This window comes from Aedes albopictus, chromosome 1 (genome assembly GCF_035046485.1).
Source record: "Aedes albopictus strain Foshan chromosome 1, AalbF5, whole genome shotgun sequence".
Lineage (NCBI taxonomy): Eukaryota > Metazoa > Arthropoda > Insecta > Diptera > Culicidae > Aedes > Aedes albopictus.
The window spans coordinates 243,097,000-243,116,548 of record NC_085136.1 but is presented as its reverse complement, the minus strand read 5'-3'; the positions used below and the strand labels follow the sequence as shown (position 1 = coordinate 243,116,548).

Genomic DNA, 19,549 nt, shown 5'->3' with positions numbered 1-19,549 from the left:
ACAGCGCCACCTAGCGGAAAAATTCGAAAACTTACAATTTCTGCATACATTTGGTCAAGTTTTCCCATACAAACTTTAAGCGTTTTGAGCGCCCCCTTAGGCTCAACCGATTTTGCTCAAATTTTGAACGTAGCTTGTGGGAGTCCAAAACAACTGATTTAGGAGGTAAGACTTGGCATTTTTCGAAATTTTTGTTTTTCATATAAGTGTGGGCCACCTTAACACACACACATACACACATACATACACACATACACAAACACATACATACACACAGACATCATCTCAACTCGTCGAGCTGAGTCGATTGGTATATAACACTTGACCCCTCCGGGGGCTCTATCAAATTTTCGTTTTTGGAGTGAACATATAGCCTTTCGGTACACCTTGGTGTACGAGAAAGGCAAAAAGAAATCCGTTTTTCTCAAGTTCGTCAAAAATGTTAAATATATTTAACACAATACATTCTGATCGAAAGACACAATTCTTTCTCTTCAAATTCACTTTCAATATTAAATATTTTTAATTTTAACCCTCTTTCCCATGGTTGCTCTAGAGCATCATCGAGTTTTTACAATACAATTGTAATCTCATTAGGTAAACCCAACTACCAACACACGTTTCAAAAGTAAAACTATTAATAAATAATCAACTGTAAAACTTTTTCGTTGATTTCAAAAATTTTTACCAATTCAGAATAAGTTTTGTTCGATCACTTTTGGAAACGCTTTCTTGACATACAAATAGTCGTTCAAAATAGTGGGATGGAAAGAGTTGATCCTTTATGAAATTTTTTATGTTTGAAACGATGCTGAAGTTCTAATTTTTTTCACAAATTTGATGATGAATTATAAAAAAATCCAGAAAAACAAGATTGTACAGGATCTTGACCGATAATTTTAATTCAGCTTGCTTATACAGACTATCGATGAGTTGAATAAAATTCAAATATGTTCACCAAATTTCTCTCAACAATAATTTTCCCGGTAATCATCTCAAATTCCCGGCTTTTTCCCGCTTTTTTCCCGGTCGTTCTGAATTCCCGTCTTTTTCCCGATTTTCCCTTTTTTCCCGGTTCGGTGGCCACCCTGTTCCTGGAAGGAAGCTCTGCGGCTTCTCGGCAGGAAGCTCTGCGACTTTCCGAGAGGAAGCTCTGCTGCTTCCCGGAAGGAAGCTCTGCGGCTTCCCGGAAGGAAGCTCTGCGGCTTCCCGGAAGGAAACTCTGCGGCTTCCTGGAAGGAAGCTCTGCGGCTTCCCGGAAGGAAACTCTGCGGCTTCCCGGAAGGAAACTCTGCGGCTTCCCGAGAGGAAGCTCCGCGACTTCCCGGCAGAAAGCTCTGCGGCTTCCCGGCAGGAAGCTCTGCGGCTCCCCGGAAGGAAGCTCTGCGGCTTCCCAGAAGGATGCTCTGCGGCTCCCCGGAAGGAAGCTCTGCGGCTTCCCGGCAGGAAGCTCTGCGACCAGTGTCTTAATTTGTCAAATTACAGTCATCCCAACCGACGCCAAGAGGCTCTTGCATCGTAGATTTGTTATTGTTTTGATTATCGCCTCGACAACTCCTGCGCCACTCTCTGAAGTTCAAGCGATGAAAAATTCATTAGCTCGCTGTCTGCTGAATTTTACCACGGACTGATATTCAAAGTCAGCATATTCATCTTCAATTGATATTTTTTGGTTTAAGCACGATTTAAAAGCAAAAAGTGCTGCTGATGCATACCATTCACTTAAAACAAGCATAATTACTAGAATTAGGGCAACGTATCGACATTTGCGTGCCTTACATAGCCTAAAATCACAAAAAGTCATTTCCAAATTAAAAAAGTCATATTCATATTCACCGAGCTCGGACTGAAGATCAAACCAGAGCTTCAGCTACAGTTGATTACACTACGAGGCGTCGCTCTCATTGTCTTGCTTTCTCTTTGTCATGTTCATTCTCTGTGTCATGTTGGTGGGAGACTGCATTCGTTTATTTGTGTGCGTTTTCGCACTGATTGAACATCATTGGGCTGAATTTTTCAGGCACTGTCTGCGACTTTCCGAGAGGAAGCTCTGCGACTTCCCGGCAGAAAGCTCTGCGGCTTCCCGGAAGGAAGCTCTGCGGCTTCCTGGAAGGAAGCTCTGCGGCTTCCCGGAAGGAAACTCTGCGGCTTCCTGGAAGGAAGTTCTGCGGCTTCCCTACAGGAAGTTCTGCGGCTTCCCGGCAGGAAGCTCTGCGACTTCCCGAGAGGAAGCTCCGCGACTTCCCGGCAGAAAGCTCTGCGGCTTCCCGGCAGGAAGCTCTGCGGCTCCCCGGAAGGAAGCTCTGCGGCTTCCCAGAAGGAAGCTCTGCGGCTCCCCGGAAGGAAGCTCTGCGGCTTCCCGGCAGGAAGCTCTGCGACTTTCCGAGAAGAAGCTCTGCGACTTCCCGGCAGAAAGCTCTGCGGCTTCCCGGAAGGAAGCTCTGCGGCTCCCCGGAAGGAAGCTCTGCGGCTTTCCGGCAGAAAGCTCTGCGGCTTCCCGAGAGGAAGCTCCGCGACTTCGCGGCCGAAAGCTCTGCGGCTTTCCCGCAGGAAGCTCTGCGGCTTCCCGGCAGGAAGCTCTGCGGCTTCCTATAGTAGAAGTTCTTCAGTTTTTTGCGAGAAAGCATCACAAGTTCGAAGAAAACAACTTAGAGTGTGTGTGTGTGTGTGTGTACAATTCAACTCCCACTGTCCGGCAGTGGTATTATGGAAGAAAGATGTCTTCAGTTGCCTGTATGTTTTTTACGGAATTTCACACTCACAACTGAAATCAACTTTAGCCCGGGAGTTGAAAGGTGCTAGCTCTGTTGGGATCCAGTGACCCGTTTCAGAATGTCTGGTTACTCACGTCCATTCCGAGGCCACTTTCACTTACAACAAGCCCCGCATGTGTGCATTATCGTTATCAAATGGATAATGATAATGCAAACACACTTCCTGTTTCAAAAGTAAATTCGAAACTGGCGCGTATTTAGTTCAATTTGTTGTAGTAACGATAATTAGAACATTCTCACCGGAATCCATCGAAGGTAGCGCTGCCATCACCGTGGGAACATCGTAACAGCGCAGATAGGCATGCTCGGCATGCTCCTCGTCTCGCCACCATCACGCACGCATTCAGTCATCATTAGAACACACGTCACTTGACCTCTCATAGAATTATGAATATGAGGCCACACTTTTCGATTCTGGAACCACTCGCGAATCATTGATAGCTTGGTGTAAATACCGACCGATTCTCGAATCTAATGGCCGATCGGCCGAAAACGCCAAAAATTACGATAAAACTACTTCGACCCTGCCAGCGGCATGCAATCACGCACAAGACACTAAAACACTTCCGGATGGTGTAGCGGTGCCAGCTGCTTCAGTAACATGGATGTTTGAACACAAATCTTCTCAAAATCCATATTTCACACTTTTTCACCCGCGGAAGAGCCATCCGGATGGCGTAGCACCGGCCAAACTGTCAGCGGAATCGCGAAGAAAAAAAAAAAACTTTCAAACGCAAACGAAATAAGACGAGCAGATCAAAACACGTCTGCACGCGGCAACGCCTACTGCGCTTCTCCAACAGCTCAAAAAGGCGGTTTCAGAATCATGCATGAAATCGTCACATAAATTGTCGCGGATTTTTTTTGCGATAAGGAGCTTAACCAGCCTATCGGACGAAATCTCAATCATAGAGATAAACTAACACTAACAAGTTATGATAGTGATGTAAGTAAAAATTTCATACCGAAACTTTTTCGAAGAAAACAACTTAGAGTGGCGTTAAATTTGAGGCTTGACTGTCCTCGCATTAGCTTTATAATGGTTTCAATGGTTGACTTAGGATAAGTTTTGCAGTCCCAAATTTTGTGCAACGAATACGTTGATTTCCACTTCAATTCCCAGTGTCTGAAATGTACTTTTACCCTTTTCCCTAGCGAGACACGCAGCGTTATCACACATGCACGAACATGAGCCAGTAGAAGCATTTCCATTATCTAAGCACATGGAAATGTATGCATGAATATGAAATCAGTTTTGTATCGTTCGGAATGGCTTTTCCAAAATCCACTTACACCCGCCGCCTGGTTTCTGCCGGCCTGCCGGCTTGCCAACCAAACCAATAACTTATGCCAGCTGGTTGGCAATGGACGGACGGACGGGATGAGCCAGCCGAGCCCCAAAAGGGCCCAAGTGGGCTGGCGTTAAACTATTTGTAAGAGTCGATGGAATTTATGCGTTATTATGTACGGTACAGAAACCAACAGTCACCATCCGACACAGACACGATTTCGGTGCCTCGGCAAGTGGCAAAGAATTTAGATTGGAAATTTTGTCCGCCGCCGTCGCCGTCGACAGCGAAATAGACAAATGTACAGATCTAAATAGTTCCAGTACGTACCTCGTTCGCAGTAGGGTCCCTCGTACTCGCCGTTGCGGCACTCGCAGATCGGACCGGAATCGGTCGATATGCAGATGCCGCCATGCTGGCAGGGGTCGTGCCGTTCGCAGGCGTCCGTCACGTTACTGCGGGTTCCCTGTTGGGGAGAGAGGAATGGAGAAAGAAGAATCGGTTTTAGTTTTAAAGACACTAGATATGTAAAACGATATAATTGGATGAGACAAATTCAGTATTTTCATTCATTTTTTGAATTAACAAGAGTGTGCAAAATTTGAAAGCCAGCGTTTAAAATACTAAAAGTGACAGATTTCCACACCCGTCAGAAGTTTCTAGGTCAGAAGATGTCTTGGACATTATCACCAATCATGCTCTGCTTATTGGCATTTCTGGTATAGTAATCCTGGTGGACCTGGTCCGGTACTCTGCTTCCGCCCTCTCGATTTTGCAGCGAATCTTTTCGGTGTCTTCTGCGCACTTATTCACGATCCCGCACTTATACTAACTGCGAAAGGCTCCCACTGGTGTGGGAAATGCGCAATACCTAGATTAAAAAATCTTCCAATTTTTCCAAACATATTTTTAGGATTTTCATGAATTCCATTTTGTAGGAATGGTTCTGAAAAAATCTTAACGCTTTGGTGCCGGAGCTTAGGCAGGAGCAGGCCCGGATTAAGGATTGTGGGGGTCCGGGCTAGAGCGGATGTGGAGGCCCCTCGGAGGTACAAATGCCATGAGCAAATAAGCTTTTCTTTGTTTTCGTTAATGTTTAGCAAGCAAACAGGTTTTTGTAAGGGCCCCTAAAACGTGGGGAAACGAAGCCCTGCCCAACCCCGCCCCCAGCCTGCCCTTAGATCCGGCCCTGGGCCGGAGGCTCACATATGAGCCTTTATTTTAACTGGTTTTAGGATATTGCTATATAAGAATTTCTATTGAGTCGTCGGTGAAATTTCAGGACTCTTCTAAACAATAAGGACTGTTCATTAAAGAAAGTGGACATCTGTTTACCAATTAGAGTTAAAACTAAACAAAAAATTGTGAATTTTTGTTCAGTGCTTAAAAACATTGTTCACTTCGGCAACACATTCACAGAAAACGAAAAAAGTGAGAAATTTTGAGCGATGGGTTGGATTAGCTTAGCGACTATCAGATAAATTCTGCACAAATGGTGTTCGAAAAAGTTGTCGTTTTGAGAATTGTGTACTAGTATCACTTCCGGTACCGCAATTTTTCAACGCTGAGCAGGGGACAGATGTGCTGGATGATGTAGGGTACATCAGAACCGAAAAAATTGAGCAAAAGTTTTAGGTGTGGTAAGCCAATTGTTCATGCGGCTTAAACAGTTCTTTGATTTCACAACAGGAACAATCAACGGTGAAAATAACATAAAGGAATGCATCGAAAACATACGGATCTTCTATTGTTTTGGCCGGATCTGGCATCCGCTCATTACGTTTCTTCTACACTAGAGATGCTCAAGACGGAAAAGGTCGATTTTGTCGAAAAATGGCAAAATCCACCAAACTTCCCTGAACTGCGTTCTGTGAAAAGATATTGATTGATTTGTCTTTATTTGAGAGACTTTCAGCCCTTGGCTGGTTCGTCTCTTGTGAAAAGATACTGGACAGTAATTAAGCGGCATCTCAAGAAAGATGGAAGAGAAGCAAGCTCTGTTGATTGCTTCAAGAAAATTTGGTCTGCGGCACAACGAAATGTTACGGAGAAAGTTGTGCAGAATCTAATGGGAGGTATCAAGAGGAAAGTCCGAGCGTTCTTCAGAAATGCGAAGTAAATGTTCAAACTCTCGTGAATTCGGCCACATGTATGTTGATTGTATTAAATAAAAAATAAACTTATGAATTTGTTCGAAAATAAACATTTTCTATTGAAAAACAGGTGTCCACTTTCTTTAATGAACAGTCCTTACTTGACAAAATGTTAAGAGGAACTTCTGAGGGATTCCACGAAGTAATTTTTTGGAAGAACTTTAAAGACATTTCTAAAGGAAAACCTTACATAAATTTGTAGCAGAATTTCTTAAGAAATCCGTGAGGAAATTCTCGAATGAACTTTTGGAGACGCATTTTTAAGAGAAGTTCTCGTAAACATTTGTGATGAATTTTTCGAAGAAATTTGTTGAGAATTTCTGCAAGAAATTCGCAGTCTGTGTGGAGAACTTGAAGCAAGTTAAAATTTACAGATTAAAATAGATTTAAAAAATAAAGTTTTGGAGATATTCTAGAGGTACTTTCAAAAAGTCTTGAAGAAATCCTCGCAAAAGTTTTAGAGTATGATGAAATAAAATTTGCGGAAAGAACTCATGGAGGAATCCTTGAAAAAGTTTCTCGGTAAATTTTGCATGACGTTTTAGAGATATTCCCGGATAATTCCTTTAATACATTTATAGAATTATGTCTTCAGGGGTACTTGTACATAAATCCAATAAGTTTCTAATGAGAAATTTTGCTAGAGGAATTCCCAAAATAAAACTCTGCAGGATGAACACAATTCTGGATGATTCTTCGGAATAATTAATGGCGAAAAAATCTTCCGACTTTCTAAGAAATTATCAAAGAGATCATCAAACTAATGTTTTGTGGCTTCTCAGTCTTGAAAAAATGAAAAACACTGTAATGTTTTTTTTTGTCCGACGTTTCGGTTCTTCTTCAGGGACTCAATTGTTACAGTGTTCTCGTCCACTGCGGTTCGGCAGAACCTGTAACTGTCACATGGATCGAGTTTTCCCGCACAATCGCTGCCAAATCGGATGCCCTATCGGAAATAAAGCTCGGTCCAAAGTTAGCACTCCGGAATTTAGTACCTAACCCGAGAACGATCACCATTGACAAAATAACATAACAGCGTTTTGATTTTGTCAAGACGGAGAAGCCACAAAACATTAGTTTCCAACTACAGTCGAACACACCAACGTTACAAGATCATCAAAGACATTTCTGAAGAAATCCTCGGATACTTTTTAGTGGAAACCAGGAGGATTTTTGCGAAAGCCCTCGCTGGAATTTTGGAAAACAATATTTCAAGAACACTGGAAGGACATACCCTGAAAAAATGCTGATATTGTCTGGAAGTTTCTGTAGTAATTTTTAAATTAACTTCTGGGTGAATCCTTTCATGAGAAATTCCTGGAAAAATCCTTGAAGAAACTCTTAAAACAAATCTTTCGTTGAATTGCTGAAGACATCTTCTGAGCATAAGCTTGGACAAAGTTTTTTGAAAATTTCCTCTGCAGAATTTCAGGAGCTCTGGTGCAATCTTCAAAGAAATTTTGGGAATTAAACATGGAAAAGTTCCTGGGGAATTGTCGACAGAATCGGTAAAAAATTTGTCAAGGAAGTTTTGGAGGAATTCTTGAAAATGGTCAAGAAATTCCTGGAAAAACGTCGTACAAATTCCAGGAAAAACCTTGGCAGACAAATCAAAAGAATCTGCGGAAATTTTAAGTGAAATTCTTGAAGTAATTCTTGGAAGAAATTGTAAAGAAATCCTTACAGGAATTTTTGCACAAAGTTTGTTGGTTTTTTTAAAAAGACATCATCATACATTGCCGGGGCCCGTCGCGTAGTTGGTCACACGTTCGCTTCATATGCGGATGGTCATGGGTTTGATTCCCAGCCCCGGCACTTGCAATTTTTCGTCAGTTGCTTTTCCCCCGAGAGCAACTGACACTGACGCTCTTCTGAGCCCCATGGCTCAAACGGACCCGGATACCTGGACATCGGCGAACTGCTACTCATAAAGGACCCCCAATCTGACTGGAAAGGAACAACGGCCATCCATCAACATCCTTGTGCTCATCTTTCTACTAGGTATAAAGTAGAAAAAGTGAAAGCAGCTGAAAGGCAACCAGTTCGATAAAGTAGAATAGAATCTAGGCGCTGTATACAAACATGTAAGTGCAGCTGTCAATTGAAATTGCTCACGCAGTGCCCTAATGGACAAGAGAGCTGTAAATTAGGTTAAGTGATTAAGAATAAAAAAAATTAAAAAAAATCATCATACATTTTAGAAAAGATCTGCGGAAAACTAAAAGGAGCACATTCATACGAATTCTCAAAAGTAAACTGAAATGAATTCCTCAAAAACAATCTGTTAGAACCTTTGCTGGAAATTCTAGACATGTAGAAGCATTGATAGAGCTTCTATAACACTTGCAAATAAAAACTTCAACTGTTTTGAAAGTTCTTTATAAGAATTTCCGAAACGTTTTTTTGGTTAATTTCTGAAAATTTTGTTTTGGTTTTCAGAATTACTGAAGATAAATTAAATTAATTGAAATATTCTATAATTTTTGTTAATGTTGTACATGAATCGCTAGCTGAAATCTTCAAAGTTGTCATGACAGTTTTATAATTACTTATTCCGATCTGTTTAGGTCTGAATCGTCTGAACATTTCAGGATATGAGATATGGAATATTCTGAGACTTTTTTCTGAGATTATTTTTTTTTTCGAAAGTATGAGTTTAGTAGATTGGGAATAATTATAATTTGAAGGTTCCACCAATCGTGTTTTTTTGGGTAGGAATGATGATCAAAAACAAATTGAAAATTTTGAGATTGCTGGTGCGTTGATTGATTTCAATTAAATATTCGTATTGAACTGTGGTATGGAATTGAAGACTTATTTGGAGTTTTAAGAAACTGAATAAAAATATGTAGCTTCTTCCTTAGCAGTTTCTTCGGGGATGCCTATCGGAGTTCCCCAAAGGAGTTTCTCCTGAGTTTCTTGGAGTTCCAAAGGAAGTTACTCCTATATTTCTTCCAGGATTATCAGCGGTTATTCCTCCCGGAATGCTTCCTGAACATTTTTGCAGGAATTTCCTTCAGGAGTTTCTCAAATACTTTCTTCAAAAGCTTTTCCAGAAATTTCACTGTCAGTTCCTCTAGGAATTGCTTTAGAAACTCTCCCGAGTTTTCTTTCGGTGCCTCCACGAATTTTTTCAGAAGTACTTTCGTGAGTTTTCTTCTGGAGTCTCTCCGGGAATTTGCTTTGGGAGTTCCTTCGGGGATTTTCTTCTAGAATTTCTCTGGGAATCCTGGTTGGGGCTTTTTCGGTTATTCCTGCAGGACATCCTCGAGCAGTTCTTTCAAGAGTTCTACTGATATTGAGTCAGGAGTTCCTCCGGGAGTTTTTCCATTATTTTTTTCAGAAGTTTTTTTGAAAACATCCATCTTGAGTTTCTCCATCGGGAGCTTCTCTGGAAATTTCAGAAAGAGTTTCCTAAGAATACCTCCAGAAGTTTCTCCTGAAATTCTTTCGATAATTCACTCGGAAATTCATTGATTTTTTTTTCGGAAGTTTTCTTAGGAGCTCCTATGTGAAGGTACTTCAGGAGTTCCTCCTAAATTTTCTTCAGATATTTCTCCAGAATTTTCTCTAGCAGTTCCAGCACAAATTCCTTCAGGAAATTTTTTCAGGAGTGCCTCCAGAATCCAGTAGAAGTTCTTCCGGGAATACCAGTAAGAGTTCCTCCGAAAATTTCAGTAGGAGTTCCTACGGTAACTCCTTAAAGATTTCCTCCTGGAATTCTTCTAAGCGTTCTTTTGGGAATTTCTTCAGGAGAACCTCTGGGACTTTTCTAGATTTTTTCTAGGAGTTTCTTAATCCTCGAGCGATCGCGCTGTTATATTTTGTACAACACGTCGAAAAATCTCGCTTTTTGTCTTCAGTATTAGCGTGGTGGTGGCCAACCACGCGAGTTACGGTAGTTGCCCCAGAAAATCCTTCAATAGTTCACCTGGAAATTCCTAGAGGAGTTTCCTCGATAATTAATTTATGACTTCTATCAGTATTTCCGTATTTCATTCTGATATTCTTTTTGCAGTTTTTTCAGCAGTTGCTTAGGGAATATTCTTAAGAATTGATTCAGAAATTCCCTCAAGAGTTCTTTAGGGAGTTTCTTACAGTCTTCCGGGAATACTTTGGTTAGATTCTATTTTTTATTTGGATTTATTTGGAAGTTCTTCCAGGAGTACCTTTGGAACTTTCTTCATGAGATCCCTCATAAATTGGAGTTCATCCAGAAATTCCTCTGAAGTTCCTATGAAAATACACTTCGATAATTCGCCCAGGAGCTTTCTTCAGATGTTCTTCCGGGAATCCCTTTAGGAGTTTCTTTGGGAATTGTTTCAGAAATTTCTTCGTGAATTCCATTAATAGTTCTTAAGGGTCAGGTTACCCAACCCAAAATACATTTAAAAAATATTTTGAGCTACTCTGTGGAAGAGTTCTTGAAAAAAATTAACAAGAATTCCCCCAGGAATGCTTCGAAAGGATTTATAAAAAATCTAGAAAAATCTTTCACAGGTATTGCCGGAACAATCCGCTCGCAACTTTGGGAAGATTTCCCGAGGGAACTCCTTGGGTAACTTGGAAGATTTTTAAAACGAGCTTCTGTAAGATTTTTGAAGCAGCCATAGGAGAAAACCGAAAGAAATCCTGGAAGATTTCAGAGGAAGTCCTAGAAGAAATCTCAAAGAAGCTGTCTTGCCTTTCGGCAGACAATTCCCGGCCTGGTTTCCATTTAGACGCCATCATCCACAAGCACGTCCTATCGCGCTGAAAATAACCAACAGAATGCCCGTCTCGTTTCAAAACGAAGTCAAATGCCCTCGTGTGATTCGTTCGTTAACATTCCCCTCCTAACATCCTAACGCCATCTCACGAACACATATGTTTCACCGAACCGCATACCCATATTGTCTCTCTTTCCTCCCTTTTCCTTTCTTCTAGGCTTTTCTGTTTTACCCACCAAGCGGAGCATCTTCGGGTGCTCTATTTTCTCGTTCTCTTCTTCCGTTCAATAAGCTGCATATTATTGAGCAGACTAAAACGATTCCGAAGATTGACTTTTCATAGTTGCTATCAACTTCGGCAGTCACCTCTCCGAGTCAGAGTTTATTGCAGTCTGAATCTCTCGTTGTCTACACACTTAAGTTTAATTAAACATATTTTTTTTCTTTAATTTCGGGATTGAAAGTTACCCTCTAGGTTACTTATTATCTTATGGAGGATCGAGGTTTATTATCAAATAACATTTTCAAATTAACGACTGCTATAACTATCACAGAAGCTTCCAGAAGAACCCAAGTGTAATTTCCGAAACATCCTGTAGGAATTTTTGTATAACTTCTCAAGGATTTCCCGGTGGATTTTCTGAACTTTGAAACTCCTTCAATTATTATAGAAATTTCTGGTGGAACTTCGGTGACAATCTCGATGGAACTCACTCACGATTTTCTGGTACATCTCCCAGATTAATTCTCGATGGTACATCTTGAAGAACCGCTGGAAGTCCCGGTTAATCATCAACAAAAAATCCCGGCAGAGCCCGAGGAAACCTTGGAACTCCTGAGAGAATTTGCGATGGCATTCCTCTGGGAAATCCCTGTCAAACTCCTAGAAAAATACCCACCCAAGTAACATTTTTCAGTCATGTAGACTAGAAGAGGTTCTTACAACCATAATAAAGCCAAAATAAAAGGTATAAAGTTTTATGGTGGTTATCCAACCATTCACTAGATTATTCAGTCATCAAAATGGTATAACTCGGTGAGTGGAACTCTCACAGTAATACTCGGTAGAACCTCTGGCGGTTGATCATTACATAATAGGAATTTCCGGCGGAACTCCCATGGGCAAAACTACCGGGAGTGCCGGAAGTGCCGGGCACCATATAGAATTTGATGACATTGCTATGAGACATAGGGCGATGAATGATGAACTCATGAATATTTGCATTGGCATAGGCGTAGCTAGTTTTTTTTTTATCTTTTCACTTACTCACTCTTCCAAACAAACACGAGAAAGAGAAGGATCCAAGAGGGGGCACTGGCCTGCTTTTTCATTCTGCTCTTCCTAGTTTTTATCAAGGAATAAGGAAACACCGGAATTTTGTCTATTTTAGTGTTCCAAATTTATAGAACTTAAATTACGATTTTTTTACTTCTTAGACTTCAATGCAATAAATTTCATCTTTCTCCGATTTTGCTGTCGCTCTCTGTTGCCTTATCTTACGTTACTGATCAAACTAAGGCCTATAGAAGAACGTGCGTTTGGAGCCGACCTACTGAAGGTCTATGTGTCCTCTGCTGTACGTAGGAGTCAACTTCATTCTGCTCGGTCCATGGCTGTGTGTCTCCAGTTCCACACTCTGCGAAGGGTTCGCAAATCGTCCTCCGTGGTTCATTCGCCTTCTCCAAGTCCCGTCTTACATCTGCACTCCGCCGTAGATGGTACGTAACACCTTCCGCTCGAAAACTCCAAGGGAGCGTTAGTCCTCTGCACGTAGGGACCATGCTTCGTGCCCATAGAGGAACACCGTTCTAATCAGCGTTTTGTAGATAGCCAACTTCGTGTGAAGGCGAACTTTGTTCGATCGTAGAGTTCTGCGACGTCCAAAGTAAGCTCGATTTCCTGCTAAATTCCCCATCTGAATTTCTCTGCTGGTGTCGTTGTCGGCGGTCACCAGTGAGCCCAAGTACACGAATTCTTCAATCGTTTGGCAGGCGCGATGATTCCTCCCTGGAGCCCTTTGCCATCATGTATATACCCGCTCTCCTTATTACACCCTCTAAAGCAATGTTGAACAGCAAGCACGAAAGACCATCCCCTTGTCGTAACCCCCTGCGAGATTCGAAGGGACTCGAGAATGTCCCTGATACTTGAAGTACGCACATCACTCGATCCATCGTCGCCTTGATCAATCGTATCAGTTTATCCGAGAATCCGCATTCATGCATAATCTGCCATAGCTGTTCTCGATCGATTGTATCATACGCCGACTTGAAATCGATGAACAAGTGATGTGTGGGCACGTTGTATTCGCGGCATTTCTGCAACACCTGGTAGATGGCGAACATCTGATCCGTTGTAGCGCGTTCACTGATGGATCCAGCCTGATATTACCCCACGAACTCTCATAGCTGCCACAATGCACAATGGTCCGAGGACCAACATTAAGTGGAAAAAATTAATAATTAAAAAACCATCCAAGATAGAGTCTTCATGTCTTCTAGACATTTGCTCGTGAGTCCAAGCCGCGTTATATGCAAAAGTGTCCTAAACGCCAAATCTTAAAATACTTCATATTTCAGCACCTAACTTTTTTATTTCAAAAGATATCGAAATAAAATGTTCTGCAAAGTTGAAGAAGGTAAAAACCCCGACAACTTTCTCGAAGAGCAGTTTTTTCTATCTCTTCAATCTGAGGAGATATAACTTATTGAAGAAATAAAAAGTCCGAAATCGGTTTTTTTGTCATATGTCAAAAACTATCATTTTTTCAAGCCTACTATGTTCAGAGCAATTGTACATATTGCCAAAATACACATTTCGTCAGAAGACATCAAAGCTGTACGATGTTTCTATCAAAAGATATAAGTATTTTTGTACTTTTTTAAGCCAATTTTTCTAGCGTAACATTTGAAAAAGGCGCAAGTGAATCTTTAATTTTCTCCCACCACCGGATCTAGTATGACAAAAACTACATTTTAACAAATTTTGGAGAGGGTGTTTTTTTGTTTTGCGTTTTAAATGTGATTTGACTATGACCGTATTTTAGGCATCAAATTCACGAAAAATGACATCCATAATGTCCGAGTTCAACATCTACTCGTGTTTCAAGATCACTTATCTTAAACATTCGAGTAGCGATGAACCCAATGTTGTCTTTTTTGTTTTGTTTTGTTCCTTTGTGTAAGTGAGCAAAAATATAAAACAAATTCCCTATAGTTTTTCGATTTCTTAATTCATCAGATATATGCATCTGGTGATCGTATGCAAATTTTAAATTGAATTGTGGACCGTCCAGTTTTATATGTTTGACATATATTATGAAAGGCCTTTGACCCTAGGATAGGATGCGACACGTAGTCAGTCAATTTGAGACCAATTTGCTGTCAAACGGAGACCAGTCGCTGATTGGTCGAAATTGATATCCGTTGCTGCGATCATATCGCTTTGTTGTTGGCTTGGCCGTGTTGCTAGTTTGTAGGTTTAGCATTTGATACCAATATTTAAAATCATTGTATTTTTTTATTCAAGCTTTATCGCCTCAAATATGTCAGCATTCAAAAGCAAATCAACCTAATGTGACTCCCATGGCTTGACACCGGTTAAAACCATTGATTTGGTGCAAAATCAATTGATTTTTTGATAGATTTCATCATAATTGAAAGAGCTTGCGTTTGAAAGCAATTTTAGTAGCAAGTTACGCTATTGCAATTGCAAATAGTGCTTTACGGTGCGAAATATGCATCAAAACTTCAATCGTTAAAGTTAAATAGTTTTAAAGATTTGGAATAAAGAAAAGTGGCAGTACTTGATTTTGATCGTTGACGAAATTGACTGACTACGTGTCGCATCCTACCCTAGGATCAAAGGCCTTTCATAATATATGTCAAACATATAAAACTGGACGGTCCACAATTCAATTTAAAATTTGCATACGATCACCAGATGCATATATCTGATGAATTAAGAAATCGAAAAACTATAGGGAATTTGTTTTATATTTTTGCTCACTTACACAAAGGAACAAAACAAAACAAAAAAGACAACATTGGGTTCATCGCTACTCGAATGTTTAAGATAAGTGATCTTGAAACACGAGTAGATGTTGAACTCGGACATTATGGATGTCATTTTTCGTGAATTTGATGCCTAAAATACGGTCATAGTCAAATCACATTTAAAACGCAAAACAAAAAAACACCCTCTCCAAAATTTGTTAAAATGCAGTTTTTGTCATACTAGATCCGGTGGTGGGAGAAAATTAAAGATTCACTTGCGCCTTTTTCAAATGTTACGCTAGAAAAATTGGCTTAAAAAAGTACAAAAATACTTATATCTTTTGATAGAAACATCGTACAGCTTTGATGTCTTCTGACGAAATGTGTATTTTGGCAATATGTACAATTGCTCTGAACATAGTAGGCTTGAAAAAATGATAGTTTTTGACATATGACAAAAAAACCGATTTCGGACTTTTTATTTCTTCAATAAGTTATATCTCCTCAGATTGAAGAGATAGAAAAAACTGCTCTTCGAGAAAGTTGTCGGGGTTTTTACCTTCTTCAACTTTGCAGAACATTTTATTTCGATATCTTTTGAAATAAAAAAGTTAGGTGCTGAAATATGAAGTATTTTAAGATTTGGCGTTTAGGACACTTTTGCATATAACGCGGCTTGGACTCACGAGCAAATGTCTAGAAGACATGAAGACTCTATCTTGGATGGTTTTTGAGTTATTAATTTTTTCCACTTAATGTTGGTCCTCGGACCATTGTGCAATGGTCGACTTGGTCCCCTACTCACGTTTTCACGAGTACCAATCTTGAAAATTCGTAAGCAAATGCTTTCGATTTGGAAAAGCTGCCTCTTTTTTAAAGTAAGCAAAGCCAGGATAAACAAGTGCGGCTTGGTTTGTCAGATTTGTGCCTCTAAAGTTTGTATGCAAAATTGTAATAGGATTTTTTGATGTTTCACCTTAAGCGGTTAAGAATAAAAAAAAGTCGATTCAATTGTGCATTGGCAGCTGTCGAACCAGCAGGTGATCGTGAACTCACTGAACACTCAACCTTGACTGTCACATGATTATGTACCTATATTGAAGTGTGAAATGTCACACGCCTCCACCGACGACAGAAGAGCGAACAATCTGTGCATCGCCATTGTTCCCGCCTCCGTCGCATCCGCATCCGGATCCGGCAGGCGAGTTCCCGTCATCGACACTCTCGTACACATTAATTACACAAACTACTTTAGCCTCATTAAGATGATGGGGGTCTTGTATTAAATTTTATACCCCCCATAGTACCACTTTAGACGTTGTCGTTGTCGTCGACGTCGTTGAAATCGTTCTCGTTGGTAAAGGCTGGTTGGAAGCTGCTACTGACAGAGATATCTACCAGGACGATGGTTTGATGGTTTGCTTCGCTCTCAGTGTCTCATCTCGCGTCGCATTGCAACGCTTTGTCGCCGTACGCCGTCATGGTCATCAACATCCAACAGCAGACGGCACACGCAACGGGTGGGCGTTTTTTATAAGATTGAACTTTTTTTACTGCTTCGGATTTTCTATTGGCAGTGTTGCCATAATTTGCTCATCTTACCCGATGCACTCTTGACGCCTCTGCGTGGCAGTTGCATTCGACGCGAAGATCACAATATCGAAGGTTAGTTGACCGGCATTCTCGCAACATGCCCTGCCCATCGTTTCATGCCAGCGCACAGTGGCTGATTTCGTCATTTTAGCGCGCTTAATTAATAACTTTTTAACTATGACGTTTAGCGTCATGGTGTCTTCGAGAAAGTTTTTCGCTATAATAAGGAGCTTCTTTTGAACTATTGTAAAAAATGATCAATCCCCTTAAAAGTGAGATAGAAAATTTAGTTTTTGCATTTTTAAAGATACAAGGTTGGTGTCTTCACAAAAGTTGTAGATAATGTTATTTGGAGCAACTTTGTTAAAGACGTCAAGTTCATAACTCCGTTACTTTTCATGATACGTTACGTTTTTTATCACCAGCCCCTTGAAAAGGGTTTTTGCGCAATAACTTTCGAAAGATTGGTTCTACATTTTTCTGATGTTCTACAAAGTTATAGATAATGGTAAAACACATAACTTTGCCGAACACGACACCCCGCTAATTTCAAAAATAAAATAGTTATAATGGTTTTTGTAGTTTTTTGGGCCATATTTCAAGCATATATAAACTAGCTATAGGCAATTATATGCAAATTTCCTTTTACGCATGTAAATATACAAGTAATTGCCTCTCTTAGAAAGCCAAAACCATCAAACTGTAAGAGACTGTAAGATGGTTTTTGTACAGAACCTTTCAACCATCTATGTTACTTTTATAATGGGATTTATCCGTATCTTCATCATATTTTTTTGAGAGTTCATTACAGCTTGCATTTTTATTGTTATTGTAAGTGTGTGAATATATATAAAGGATTGTGGTGCATTCTGCAACATTCATGAAGTACGTTACATGATAACTTACCATCTACTTCTATTTTCTGACTAACTGGCAGTGCTGCATGTAGTCCACGAAAAGAACGCATAAAGTGTTACTTTTTTGTCAGATCACGATTAAACAGCACCTTACTGTAAAGTACAATAAGATTTATAATTAGCTATAACTATTGTAGACATGTACTAGAGGGAGCGTTCACAAAATATGTCACGCGCAAGTTTTGAATTTGAGAAAAAATGGGACTTCATTCGCTCTTTTCGTGGACTACATGCAGCACTGTGAGTTAGTAAGAAAATATAAATAAATGGTAAGTTTTCGTGTAACGTACTTCATGAATGCTCCAGAATGCACCACAATCCATTCTGTATATTCACACACACGTACAATAACAATAAAAATGCAAGCTGCCATGAACTGTCAAATAAATATGTTGAAGATATGAATAAATCCCATATAAAAGTAACATAGATGGTTGAAAGTTTCTGTACAAAAACCATCTTACAGTTTCTTACAGTTTGATGGTTTTGGCTTTCTCAGAGAGGCAATTACTTGTATATTCACATGCCTAAAAGGAAATTTGCATATAATTGGGTTTTTAAATTAAGAAAATTATACTGATTTTTCGGTTTTATACGAAAGAGCACCTTTTTCTGAGCCACTATGATTTTTTTCAGATTTTTAGAACCTTTTTTGGTACCTAAAATCAATTTCAAAGAAATTTTTTGAAATCACCTTTTGACAGCTGGACAACTGTTTGACAGCTCCGCCCAGTACAAACTGCGACAAGGGGTGATTCGACAAATCGCTCCCATACAAACTTCAAATTCATTTTAAAATAGGTTCCCGGGCTCCGAAATTCATGAAAATTTGGATATCGACTCAGTTTGACATGCAGATTCAGAATATCGAATTATCTCAACACCGTTAAAGAAGCCAATTGCCTATAGCTAGTTTATATATGCTTGAAATATGGCCCAAAAAACTATCAAAAACCGTTATAAGGTATCCCGGGGCAAGTGAGAATCCGGGGCAAGTGAGACCTACAGCTATAACTTTTTTTATTTTTTATTTTTAAGGCAAACATTCTTCATAGAAAACATAGGTATCACATCAGCGGATACTTTGAATTCAAAAATTGTTATTGTTCTCACCATAAAGAGACCATAAATGTTATTGTTGTTCAAATGTAATTTTCAATTCACTAGGTGAGATTAACGTACTCTACTACATTCGTCGTTTAAAAATAGAACAACAAATAAAGTAAAACTTTTTCAGTTTCAGGATAATATTTGGAGTGCTTGCAAATTATTTTAAGCGAAAAAGCTGTAATTTATTTTCATTTATTGCCTTTTGTTAACTGCTCTCACTTACCCCAGTGCATTTCAGCATCTGGGGCAAGTGAGACCTATGAGAGTAAACAAACACAATTTCATAGTTTGATCTCGCTTTCTTCAGCCTAAGTCGAAATTCACACAAAAGTGAAGTAAAAATGGGCGCCTTAAGTAATTAATCGTTGAATTATACTTAGTTACTTTTATTCTGATGGTGAAGCTATTGTTTAAAATGATAGAACATATTTGTTTTCGAAATTATCTATTTTTCATATTTTAGTTCAAGCAAATTCTATTATTTTTCGTTTTTTGCTGCATAATGAGTTTTTCTGAATGTTAAGGAACCAGCCATAAAGTATCAAAAAATTGGAAAACGACACTTATTCGGAGTTTACGATTTAAAAATCTTTATTTAATGATCGTAATATTATGTAAGGGAAAACATAACATCTGTAAATGTTGAAAAACCTTTTGGCGAGACTCATCAACTACGTAATATGAAAAGCAAGTCTGGAAATCTTTCGGCATTTAACCTAAGGGCGCTTTTTGTATAAATAAAATCAATTTGTTTTGCACGAGCTGCTTGATTTAAATAATTTTTTTCTCAGTGATTCGTTATTATATGTGTTACGTTATTTATGCACGATACCTCAAAACTTTTCCAACATAAATCGCTAAACATAGTTATTCGCATAACATATTTATAATTTATGCTACCTTACATATATGCAGCAACTATATTAAGCCATTATTACAAAAAAATCCGAATAGGTCCCACTTGCCCCGTGATACGGTGTAAATGAAGAACTGTTCCACTTTTCGTAA

General features: G+C 39.6%; 1 protein-coding gene across 6 annotated transcripts in view; it reads right to left on the bottom strand.

Annotated features, from left to right (window-relative positions):
* Positions 1 to 19,549, bottom strand: part of LOC109425258 (neurexin 1) — a 694,091-nt gene that overhangs the window by 309,309 nt on the left and 365,233 nt on the right. For all 6 annotated transcript variants that reach the window (XM_062846520.1, XM_062846524.1, XM_062846523.1 and 3 more), the window contains one exon: positions 4,394 to 4,529. In XM_062846520.1, coding sequence (XP_062702504.1) covers positions 4,394 to 4,529 — 136 coding nt within the window. The remainder of the gene's footprint in view (positions 1 to 4,393; positions 4,530 to 19,549) is intronic.